The sequence below is a fragment of the Scatophagus argus genome, chromosome 14, assembly GCF_020382885.2.
Source record: "Scatophagus argus isolate fScaArg1 chromosome 14, fScaArg1.pri, whole genome shotgun sequence".
Lineage (NCBI taxonomy): Eukaryota > Metazoa > Chordata > Actinopteri > Scatophagidae > Scatophagus > Scatophagus argus.
In genome coordinates, this window is record NC_058506.1 from 12513752 (window position 1) to 12527182 (window position 13431).

Below are 13431 nucleotides of genomic sequence, written 5' to 3' on the forward strand. Positions count from 1 at the left end.
CCACAATAGTTATTCAAGTCATATCTGGTGTTCGCTGGCATCCACAGCTTCTGGTTTTCTGCTGTAAGGAGGGATACGGATCTTTGCATTATTGCACTATCCATTTACACGGTGCTGTGTGCTCCAGCTCAGCAGTGTACTGGCCTCAGCCTGAGGTCTGCATACAACCAGTAAGAGTTTGGTTTCTTGCAGAGTGATGAGGCGTGCAGCAAGACATTTTCTAACAGGAACCATATGGATATCTGTTGGTGCGGCTGCAACCAAGTGGAGCTCATGTTTGCACAAACAATGTAAGATTACTAACATCAGCTGCTTTACAGGAGCAGGACTGTAACCAGCTCCAAATACTTTTCACAACTGTGGGAATTTGATTTAAAGTCATAAAGCAGATTTTTACGGGATGCAATTATGGAAAGAGCAGCTTCAAGTCTGAGTGCTGACCGTAATGTGATCTGGGGGTACGTTAGCTAAGGTGTCCACCTTGACCCCTGACCTCCATGTGAAAGATGTTCTTATTCGTCCTCATTTAAGAAGAGCTGTAACAATTAATGTTGCAATTCCCATTGCTATCTGTGTTTTCAATACCTGTAACAAGTCAAGGCAGAGAGGATTATCCATTCGTTCAGTGTCAAGTCGTTTTGTAGAGTCTATCAGCAGAGTAAACAGAGTGCTGTTTACCTTGCAGTTCACGTGGTTCTGCGAAGCTGAATGGTTGAGGGTCCGGACTTAATTCTTAGATAATAGCATCTGCGAAAAGACTTCATATTACAGTTTTTGGGGGAGGTGACTGAACAGTACCCACTGCCCTCCAACCCCCTGCCCCTTCTTTGTATATTGAATTAGTTGCGGTGTATGTCAGCAGAAATGTGGCATCAAATTTGGCTGCTGCTTCTTATTTTACAGCTTGAATCTTGGACTCTTCCATTTGAATTCTGCTAGCGTGCAGGCAAATGTTGCTAAATCTCTGCTTTAAGCTTTAATCAGTTTAGAGGGTTTTTTTTTCCATATGAAATACAATACAACCATCCACAGACTTTAAGGATCTTTTTTGTTTATTCTAATGGTATTACTTTAGGGGATGTCCAAGTTCTGCAAATCTCAAACAATCTTGAAAGTTTACTTTAAACTTTGGAGATATACAGAGTAATCAAATTGCGCATTCGCCACCCACATTGACACTGAAATCCTGCGTGTACTGTATACACCGTTGTCCTCTCTGTGGCTCCTACAAAACCCACATAAGAAGAAACATTTGTCTTTTTCAATCAAATTTCATTATGTGCATGATTTTCCTAAAGCCCCTTTCTCATAAATTCAAAAGTTTCTTAATTAAGAATACAAAGACACCACATGTAAACTATCGCAGAGAAAAGTGCAGAGAGTGAAGGCTTTGGTGTGATATCTGCTTCAGCTTATCAAGTCAAATCATGGATTGCCGCCAACAGAGAAGGAGATTGAGGGGGAAACAAAACAGAAAAAATCTTCCCACCCAAATGTCGCAGCTCAAACAAAAATCTGTCTAATTGTATCCCAGAACTGTGATTTTTTTCCCTGGGTCTTGTTTTTTATGCATGGGAAAACAGCAGTTGAGTACAAATATCGGAAAGTGACTCAGACACCTACACACCCACACACCACACACACAACATACAACATACACCCCTCTACAAATCTAATCTTACCTCACTCAATTATTCCTAACTGTGACCCGTGATCAAACCCAAACCAAATCCTTACTCTTAACACCAGAGCTAAATTAGCACCTCAAAAACAAGGAGAGGCTTAAAAAGAGAAACACTTGACCTCACAAGTAAAAAAAAAATACCACCAACACACACACACACACACACACACACACACACTCTCTCTCTCTCTCTCTCACCATAGTGTTGAATGGGTAGCAGATGAGAACTGACAACAAAAACTTATGTAACGTAAATGATATTGTTTTCCTCCACCCTGGCACCACAAGTAGCAAGTGGAAATATTTATCCTCCATCCTTCACTCACTCTATCACGCTGCTGATGCGTGGGGTTAGTGTTGATGTTTTTATTTACCTCTCAGACAGACATAACATAAACCAAAGACTCAATATTGATGGGATTTCATCTAATTTTAGTTTACAAGTCAGCATGTGAACTGTAACCGCTGTTGAGCCGCAGTGTGTTGTGTGAGGGAGTTTCCTGGAAAGCCACTTTTGTTTGCATCATCCATCCACAGGAAGGCCAAGCAGATATTAATAGCTTTAGTTGTAGAGTCGGAAGATATGATTCCCATTGATAAGGAATCCCTTTTGCTGATTGCTCCACATTTCATTAACTTTACCCCTCAGGGCCTCTTGGTTGCCTTGGCAGCTACAGTCACCAAGTCGGCCATCTTGCTGTGATTGTAATCGTGAAATTTAATTACGGCATTGTAGAATTTGAGTTGTGTGTGTGTGCTTGTGTGCGGAAAAAGGGGTACCCAAATCTCAGAGCTTCTTAGTACATTGATGCATTGGTGGAATTTCTACAATAAATATTTTAGAAAGATAAAGACATCAGCTTTTAATATCCTTGTTTTATTTTGGCTGATCACTCTTCCCCATTCCCAGCTAAGCAGTTATCATCCTTCATTGTTTCATTCTTGAGTCTAACCTCTACAAGCTATTGGAAGCTATTGTTTGAATTATGAGGATCATATTCTGCATTTTGTGATTGCTGTAATGTTTATATATAAAATAAGTTCTGTCAAAATTAATCAAACCCTGTTACATAATCATCCTAAGTCATACCTCATCTCATATCTCAGACTGAAGCTTATTTTCTAACAGTGTGCTGTAGTTCTTCTTACTAACAGTATACAGACCCATCTATCCACTGGTCTGGAGAAGATATTACTGTTTGTCTGACTCCACCAATCAAAGGAAATGACTGGACTCTCCTGTCAGACGCACAGTGATTGACTAGCTGGAGTTTTGAGATGATGCAGTTCCATTTTTGTTTGTTCTAAAGCCCAGTTCTTAAGTAACCGCCTTTGTCTTTATTCATGGGCTTTGTCCAGGCGGTAAAGATACTGTTGGTGTAATCACTGGGTCAGCTGAATAGGAAACACTGCAGACACTGGCCAAATAAAGAAAATAAGTCTTTACAATGCAGGACAGAAGGCGCTGTCTGCAAGGATATGAGGAGACTGCTTTGGAGCTACTTCCACTGCAGTTCAATAATAGTTTCAAATGTCGCAACACGCTAGTCTTCAAATTTGACAACAGACGTTGATCCAAACTGGCCGACGTACCCAGACCATGTCTTTAGTTGGCTTATGATTAGGATCTGGGATAATGACTAGTGGAAACGGGTTGTTATGTTCCTATAGGAAGCTGCAGATGGAAGTCCTCTAAAGCCTGGTGTTCTCTCAAGTTTCCCCAGCTTGTCCTTCTCCACTGTGGGTTGGGTCTGTGACTCTGGTTCTCCAGTGCCAAAGTGTGGCTACATCGTTGGAAGTCTGGCTTTCTCGTTGTTGCAGTAGATGGATGGAATAAGTGAGATTGTTGCTGTGGATTCATGTGTGCACGCGAGCAAGTGCTTGGCCCGTCATTGAAGGAGAGGGGTGCAACCAGTGACTGTTTCCATCATCTCTCATTTCTTTTCCTGACCAACTGCTTATTCAGTAAAACGTCAAAACAACAACAAAACAGTGAGAAATGCCTCATTTTGTCTAGTCAACAGGGCATAACTCAAAACTTATTCTGTCCCCCTCAACCAGCAGGCATTTTTTCTTGATGAATGTTTGGTTTCAGGTCAGTTTTTTTCTTTTTGCTCTGATCTTTTTATTGATTCTTCCTCATTGAGGGGATGACCGGCACAGGCATATATGCATATGTTGCTCCCACGATTCTGAATGAAGTGATGTATTAATTTCATTAGTCATACTAAGAAGTAAATGTGTGAATGGCTCTGAGCGAAGATGAATGAAATGTGGTAACTTCTGCCCATCTGGGAGTCTGATGGTTGAGGAGTGTCTGAGCTCTGAGGCAAGCAGGCTGAGCAGAGCAGAGAGAGGAAGGGAGAGAGCCCGTCTGTGTAGCATCTCATGTGTTTTTAATGAAGTACGCGAGATGATCTGAGCTTCTGGTAACTTCAAACACTCGCACCGAGCTGAGAGACGCATGTGGGGCATGGCAGCGCAGGTAGTGCAACGTGTTATGCAAGTTAAAGGAATCAGAGACTGGTTTGTGTGTGGGTGGTGTGAGACAAAAAAGAGGGAAAAGAAAAGTTGGCTAGAAAAAAAAAAAATTCTTCATAACTTAGAGATTGAAGGCAGTGACCTTCAGGAACATCAAAAATTTTCTTCTGTGCTGCTTGCTGTTGATATTTCTGTCATGGAATTGAAGCAGTATTGATAAGTGCAGATGTAAATTTTTCATCTGGAAAACCATCTGTCACATCTTGTGTCTTTTTATCACGATTTCATTTGCTCATTATTAACTGATGAGTATTGATGTCTGTTTCACTCTGTAAAGGAAATTAAAACAAAGACAGACAGACTTAATTCCCAGGCTTAACCACAAAAAATGTAATGGAGTAACATGATACAAAGGCGCTCTCGTGGAGAACAGCTGTTGGCGCGCCACTAACGCAGGAGTTGATGGAGAATTTAATAACTAATAAGCCAAGTCACTGTCCCATATTCTGAGCTGTAGATGAATAATTACAGATTTTAATAGTTTCCCAGATCTGTCAGCCAAAGAAGAACCAAATTCCCAGTCTCTCCCAGACAAGTTAAGCCTGTAGCATTTCTCATAGGAAGATACTGAACTCGTTTTACCCTAAAAAAGCTGGCAAACTTTTCAGCAAAACATTTTATCACTTTGATTAATGTTTATGTGTTTTTTGGAAAAATAACACAACCTGATACAACCTTGTGCCTGGTCATGTCACTGATTATTTCGTTGGGTGGAACGCAGAAGGAAAATTAAAGTGTGTGTTTGCCTGTATGTGTGCAAGTACGTGTGTTTAAGTTACAAGATGGATCACTGGTTTCCCTTCTCCTTTCCCTGTTTTGACTATCAACTGAGTGTTTTGACTTTGAACTTTTCCTACGTTCGTTCATTAACAATCGCTGTTATTCCCCTAATATAATACTTGTGTGTGTGTGTGTGTGTGTGTGTGTGTGTGTGTGTGTGTGCGCCACATGTGGGGATTCATTTCCCATAAGGTATTAAAACTCCTCTCCCACACAAACTTAAACATTCATTTTAGAATTTTAGGTTTAGAATTATGTGTTGTGGGGTTAAGACTGGGTTAAAGGTTGGGGTTAGGCATTTCAGGTTAGGATAACCCTACAGGGAATTAATGTAAGGTAATACACTCCTTACTAGTGTGTGTATGTGTGTGTGTGTGTATGCATAGAAATCAAACAAGTAATTTGGTAAACATTGCAATTTACAATTTAATTGCAGCATAATGAACTCTTGAGTGGTTAGTGATTATTTGCATTGCATTTACATCACATTAACATCTGGATGTAATGATTCTCAAGTACCATCTCATAAAGCTTGCAACACAAAATGCACTCACACATGCATACCTATAACAAAATACATAAATATGTAACTAATAAGTGTTTGTATATGTGATGCATGCTGCAGGTTTGTAGAACAATGTGCAGACTTCAAGTACTTGTTTGTTCTATTTAATATCTTCCACATTCAACACCGATAAGAACAAATCCAGATGTTTAATTTACTTCTTGTCAAAGTTGTGCTTTTCACTACAGAGGGCTGATTCACCTCTCAGATAAAACTCAAAATAAAAATCCTGAATAAAAAAAACATTAAGCTTGAGCTTCCATAAATGTATTTATCTCAGTTTCGCCACTGAGGTGAGGTTATGATGTTTGACTGGGAGTCGTGGACTTGCTACGGCTTGATAACTTGCCCTTGTGGGATATTAAACATGCTCTGATGGGGAGGGGTGATGAGTGATGGTGGATGGCAGCTGCTGGTTCACCTTCAGGGACATCTTAGCATGCCTTTTTGTTTTATGTTTTTGACTGTGATGGCCCTTTTTCTCTTTGTTTTGTTTTATCATCTCACTCTTTTTTTTTGTCCTCATGTTCTTGGAATTCCATCCCCACATTTTTATTTTTTTTTCTCATAGAAACAGCAAGAATGAAACACACGCACAAACACAAGCACATATTCTTATTTGGGGAACAAAAATTTGCTGCACATTTGCTTGGCAGCATGGCCTTGAAGTTTAGTCAATCACCTCCAGCTGTGTTTTCACTTGCTCCGTGGTTTCACTGATGGTCCAGAGGGTACATTATTTATGTGTGTGCTGCAGCACTCACTCAGAGGAAGTTGATCTTCATCACGTTTCTGTCTCTGTGTCTGTGGCAATGTTTTTTTTAAGTAACCCTCATCCAGAATCAAACGTTTCTTCTGAATCTCCATTTCCACTTGTTCTCCAGCTCATATCTGACTGCAACGTTCTCTTTCTCGTTGTGGTCTGTCGGGCAGTGAAATCTAGGACGGTCTGTCACAGGGGACTCGGTGTAGTTTGTAAGTGTGTGTGACTGTATTCCAGCTTGACAGCCTCTGTGTGGGTAAATAAACAAATCTGAGTCATCACACCAGCTTTGAATTGTTATGCTGTTCCTGCAGAGTTTCAGAGTTTTCTTCAGTTGTTTTTCTTCAGCTTATATCTCCATGGAGTTGAGTAAGAATGTTAGTGCAGGAAGGCAAAAAGTGTTAGCATAACTTGTCTTAAAGTTCTGTCGCAGAGTGAAGTGAGACTGATTTGATAACTTTAACCGTTCATGACTTGTAAAAGTGCGACACTGCAGAATAAATTAGTCAAATATAGTACATTGCTCAATACTCAGATGAATTAAAAGAAGAAGAACCACTACAAAGAGTGCTTAGAACCTGTTGATTTTGGTTTCTTTGTTTCCTGTTGGTTTTCTAGCGTGCAACCCAATGGGATGCGACATAGGAAAAATTATTTTATTGAATCACATCTTAAATAGCCTTGACCCCAAAATGAGGACACATAGCATACAACCATTGCTGGTCTTTTATTACTATGAATAAAACAAAAATTAAACAACAAGTCAGCACTTTAACCTCATTTTTATCGCATCGTTTCACATCCAAATGAGAGTATGGAGCCAAACCATGAAAAAAATATCTCACTCTCCAAATACCTTTGGATTGGAACAACAAAAAGAAATTCATTCAGGCATTCACTTCCTCGATCAGAGAATAATTTTTGTGCCCTTAGTCTTCTCTAATCTGCTCTTCAGAATTAAACAAAAACTGCAGTATGGAAACAAAGCGTGGACTTGAACCTCAAACTCTTAAGTCTCAGTAGGCTCCTGGCACAGCTGCTCACTCTCACTCTGCAATGACGTGGTCCCCCCCCAACTCCTCACCCTCTGCAGGCTCACTGATGTCACTGACACAGACATTTATGTAGGAAATAAGTAATAAAATAAAACTCCAGAGCGACATTTCACGGACAGAATTAAAAACAAAGGCTTTCACTAAGCTGAGTTTAACTGGGGAAAATAGCTGATTTTGCTTCCCCAGTACCAGAGTCTCAATGATAAAGTTCTCGATTAGGTGAGAAAATTAAGAAAGAAATTAAAACACGTGATGGCAGACCAAATGTGTGAGGTTTGCATAAATTTTTGTGACTCCTTTTAATGCCTGCAGTATTTATTTGTGGCTGGGTTTGTTGTCGCCTTGCATCTGATCCACCAACTAAGCTACAGCTCAGAGTAGCCAAAGTCCTAACTTCATCATAATTAATTCAAACTTACTTAGATGCTGCCACTCTCCACCAACCAGATAGTTTGAGGTTTCACAGGTTGTGAGTGCTTTTACGGCTGCTCCCCCTGGGTGAGGTAACCCAGTTGTATGACATGGTCGGCACATAGTGGTATTAATATTGATTGCGCTTTGGTGAATTTATATTTCAGTGCGTGCGTAACAGTCCAGACAGTGGTTGTCTGGCTGTCTGAGTGGCTGGTGTTATGCCACATTCAATCTTTGATTGAGTCCATTATGGAAATAGATCAAAACTGATATCCACTTTTAGTGTGGAGTCTTAAACTGACGATAAGGTGAAAGAGGAACTGAGGAAACATAGAAGGGGACTTAGATATACATGTGTTTGCTGGTGACAGCTGGAGTTAGAAATGGGACGTCTATATCCAGAGATCCGGGGAAAGGCAACTCAAAGGGAGATGAGGGACATAGTTGGGGACACACAACCCAAACGACATGAAAACTGAGATGCAAAACATTCCTCCATCCGCTACCCCCACCAGACTCCAAACTGCCTCTCCCTCCCCCTTCTAACAAAGCTTCTTACCACTGCAGACCGCTGCTGCCTGTTTTACCACAACCTGGCCTAACCTTTCATTCTCAGTCATTTTAAGATTTGTTGTTGCTCTAGCCATCCTGTAATTTTACACTTGCTGTCATAAAAAGACATTTTATACTTTTTAATGGCACCAAAACTACAACATTCAGTTGTCTTAACACTATATAGTAAACATGCATGATATGGATTGAGAGTGGTTGCAAAATGTGAAAATTCTTCCAAATATGATTCTTGCGGGGCTTGTCTTTATGCCTGGCATATTTCTGATGTTAACTTGTATATTTCATTTTGACAGCCTTTCCCTTTAGTCTTTCTTCTGTCAGGCCAGTGTTTGTTCTGGATGACACAGAAACAGTTGCAGGACTGAATGAGAGGCTGCCAACTACCTGCAGGCACTATCAGACCACTCAGCCACTGTGCAGCTAGTGGAATGCAGCCCATCAAAGCACGAGAAACATGGTTGAGATGGAGGCGTTATGAGTGTCCATTTTTTTACTTGGAACTCTGTGACTTTGGGTCCTGTTTAGCTTGGCCATGGGTAGCTGTGGCGTGCCAGGCTAGATCTGCTAAACCCATTAGAGGGGACGGACGGAGGGAAAGAGGAGGGAAGAACATGAGAGGGATAGAGAGATAGAGGAGCCTGTTTAGAATTGGCTCTGCACAAGGAAAATTCTCTTTTGCTCACAACTGAGATACAGCAGCATAAACACACTTGCGAACACACATCCTCACGCTGTATGGCCTTAAATGGTCCCATCATATAGAAAATACTATTCTATTATATGGGAGCAGCACTTAAGAGTGGAGGCCCATGTATTTGAGGCTTTGAGGCTTGTGCACAGCAGAGGCAGATTATGGGGGTGCAATGCCAGATAATAATGTGGCGGAGACTGCATGGAGCCCTCCGGGTCTGCCCTGCCTGTCAGTGTGGTCGCACAGAGATGATGTCACCGCTCGCGCGCACATGTGTTGTGCAGGCGCTCAAAAACTCAGATGCGAACCCATGCAACAGGATGGACGCGTGGAAACTTAATTTGTCACATTTAAGAAGAATTTAGAGATGCTTTACTTCATATAAAATATTCTAAACGCAATTTATCATCATAAGCAGAATGTTATAAAGAGTGCCACTAGAGGGAGTGAATCTGGTAATTGTCTTTGACTCCACTGGCCATATGTTCAAGCCAGTATCCTTTCAGCATGAGCTGTATTTTAGCCCTTGCTCTCTTCAGTCCTCATCGGCTTGTGTTTTCCAGGGTAAACACAAGTGTATTACGGCACACGTCAGAAGGGAGATGATGTCATGGACCGACTGCTCATTGACAGTGACAGATTGCAGCCGTGCGATCTGTTCATCAATATAACCTTTCACTGACACTCATCTGAAGCAATGAGCGAGAGAAGACATAAAAAGACACACACATATGCACTCACATACTTTGGAGTACACCCTCTCTGACTTCATTTTACAATCATAGGTTTTGACTACACAGCTCAGTCCCCAAAGACAATAACGCCAGCAAGCCAAAGCAAACTGTAATCACTCCTCAGAGTATAACTTCTATTGTGTTCTAAATCCACTTTTTCCATCTCCTTGCTTTGTTCTTTTTCTGTTCTCCCCGTTGTACTCAATGGCTGCATTATGGTACTGTACTGCGGGTTCATTTCGTCAGAGCGGGGTCTCCAAAGGCTCTGACTCAGCAGTAGAAGGGCTTCTTTTCATCATCACACCCATAATTGTTTCTCAAACCTCTTCTTTCAACTTCTCCCTTTTTTCTTTCTGCTCACATTCAAGCCAGACAGTCCCAAAGACACTAAAGACTCACAAGTACTTTGATGCACAAACAAAAACAACAAAAGAAGGGTGTGTATACAGACTATGCTCAGTCTCAGCTCTGTTCCTAACAACTGTTCAGAGCAGCCGTCTGGACCACATGTAGAGGTCAGTGACCATACTAGAAGAGGCCGGTATCAGTGTCCCTCTCCCAGTCCCCGTGGAGCTATAGACTTTATTAATCTCTCCTCCTCAGAGGTCTCATAAACTACTGCAGGAGGTCAGGGAGCAGAAGGTCTGGTGGGGTGGAGGATTTCAGGGGGAATCACTGGATATAAAGTAGTATTGTTTTTTATTTGATTTATTTGTCATACTTACTCTAAATAGTATTTCAAGAGCCTTGTAAATCTGTAAGAGAGTAGCATTTTTTCAACAGAATAAATTCTTGTGTGATATTTCATGCATAAAGACATTAGTTCTACCCTAAAAGTACCATTCTGTCTACAGGCTCAAGAAGAAACTGAAAAGAAACAGTAAAACGTATGAATGCAATGATTTAGTTCAGACATTTCTGTGTTAGCATAATATAAAATGAAAATGAGCATAACCTCATTCCAATGAACTGTTATCTATTAGAGAGAAGTTGTGTTCCACCCTTTTATTGTATTAAGGAATAACAGTCAGCCTTTCCATCGGCTTGTGAGAAGGTCGGTCCGTGATCTTTTTGCGTATGTGAGTGAATACTTCAATTCAACGTATGTGCAAATACTGCAGTCGGCAGCAGGCTGGACGACTCTCTCGAGGTAGAATACATTCCTAAAGCTAACTGTCCAGATTATACATGCACATAGGGAGCAATTGTCTGGGTGAATATGGCTGGCCAGCAAAAGCCAAAAACCCCCTCCACTGACAACTATCCTCCTGTCTGCTACTGGCGCTTTGCCTGTGTCAAACCTTTACAGTTTTGATAATTTGTCTCAAAATGAGCTAATATAGGCAAGACTTATTCACCTGATTCCACTGAGTTTAGGGGTCAATATTGTGATCAGTGTAGAAAATTATATCCCTCTTATCTCCAACTGTGATGAATGAATTGGGACAGGGCAAGATGGTCCTCCTCAGTGCAGGATGTTTTGAGGAATTATATGCTCAATAAATCTTCCCTTATAAATATGAGAAGAACATGTATAAACAGTTGGTCTCATTTTGAACATAATCTAAATATTTGTAGACCTCATCAAGGGCTAAACTGAACATCTATCTCATGAGAGTTTAGAGTAGCCATACAGGTCAAATTTGCCAGAACTGCTATGAGTGTATTTTCAGAATTTGGTGGTAGTATGCTAAAGTATGTGGGTCAAACCTGGGTCAAATACCATTTGCAAATAATTAGTGGTGTTTATTTTAACTTGGTGGAAGTACCAGATGGTGGCTTTGCTGCAGGATAATGTCAGGTGAGTTTTAGATAGCCTTTTAAACTCTTGCCCTATTACAGTAAATGTGCCACCTGATGAGGCATATCAACACTCGTGGTGCACTAGGCAGGTTAAAGTACACTGAAACATTTTTTTGGCAAAAAGTGTTTTGGATTGATGCATGACTTTGTTACAGTGTGTGTGTATCTGTTCATGATTAGATCCACTCTATGACTGATAAGACTGATTTAGCATTGGCATGAGGAGGATATTATTTTTATGGATTTGTGCATGATTTAGAGTTTGGGGAACATAGAGGCTAAGCTTACGGTTTTAAATGACTGCTTGTCCCATAAAAGTCTTGCTGAAGCAGCTGTAGACTGAGTTTCCCATGTATTTCATCTATTTGCAAGTGTGTGTGTGTAAGTATTTGCTATCATGAAGTGAAAAGCTTATAAAGGATCATAATGCCCATTTTAGTGTCTTCAGTGTGTTTTCTCCTAGGACTTCAGTGTGTGACCGCTTTAGGCACTTTAAAATGTTCTCACCCAGTGAATAACATTTGTTATCCTTCAGATAAATGTGGTTTATGATTCTGTCTTCAGTGTGGTTCAAGCCAATGTGGATCCTGGACAGACTTAGAGTTCCATTTTCATGCTCTTTCAAAACTTCTTGATCCAGCTGAAGAGTTCTTTCCAAAATATTATATATATCCATTTTATGGGGGAAAAAAATTTGATATTTATCAGGCAGTGTCTTTAATGGTTCTGGTTCTGGACTGTAAAAGTGTTCGCACATTGTCACACAACGATTTAAGATACATAATCCACTTTGACAAAAAGAACTTGTTTTCACTTTGTATGACGACAGAAAGTGAATATTTAAGTTGCTTTCAAATAGAGAATTAAAAAAATGGTTCAACTGCTCGGTCCACTCGTCATAAAATGCATCTGTATTTGTAGAAATACATCTTTTCTTGGCTGATGTTTCTCTCTTCCTCTCTTTTTCCTTTCTCACAGGTGTAGCAGTGTCCAGCCATGCTGTTAATAAGTAAAGGGTCAAGACGGAGGGCTTGGGTCAGCGGACCCTGCGTGTGTTCAAGTCTCTGGCAGTGGAAGTCTCTCTTTTATTTCTGCATCATTGTTATTCTTGCTCAGTCTGAAACTGTCCTCGGAGCACTGGAACTGCAGCTGGATGAAGGGCAGCCAGCAGGGACCATTGTTGGTGACATAAGTGCCGGGTTACCGCCTGGTGAAACTACAAGTCTTTATTTCATCTCTGACCATGAAGGCACTGGCGTTGGCAGTGATCTCATCATTGACGAAACCACAGGCATCATTACCACTGCACGGCGTCTGGATCGTGAGCAGAGGGACCACTACAGCTTTATCGCTGTGACAATGACAGGAGTCACAATTGAGGTGTCAATCACTGTCAATGACATCAATGACCATGCACCTGCGTTCCCCAAAAAGAAGGCTGTTCTAAAGATCCCAGAGCACACAACAGTGGGGACAAGGTTTTCACTGGAGCCTGCAACAGACGCGGACAAAGACCAGCTGACCACCCAAGGCTACACTATTCGAGAGGGCAATGTAGGTGAGGCGTTCAGACTGGAGACCAAGAGAGCTGCTAACAAGGTGCTGAATCTTGACCTGGTGGTGAATGGACTGCTGGACAGGGAGAAACGCTCATCCTACAGCCTGGTCATTGAGGCCTTTGATGGTGGCTCACCTAGAAGAATGGGATCCATGACCCTGGAAGTGACTGTGACCGACATCAATGATCATGCACCACTCTTCAATCAGAGCAGATACCATGCCATCATCTCTGAAAGTCTCCCACAAGGCAGTAGCATCCTGCAGGTTA

General features: G+C 41.2%; 1 protein-coding gene across 1 annotated transcript in view; it reads left to right on the plus strand.

The window, feature by feature from the left end:
- Positions 1-13431, plus strand: part of dchs1b (dachsous cadherin-related 1b) — a 79617-nt gene that overhangs the window by 1480 nt on the left and 64706 nt on the right. The window contains exon 2 of the mRNA XM_046409946.1: positions 12582-13427. Within this exon, the coding sequence (XP_046265902.1) occupies positions 12600-13427 (828 nt within the window). The 5' untranslated portion in view covers positions 12582-12599. The remainder of the gene's footprint in view (positions 1-12581; positions 13428-13431) is intronic.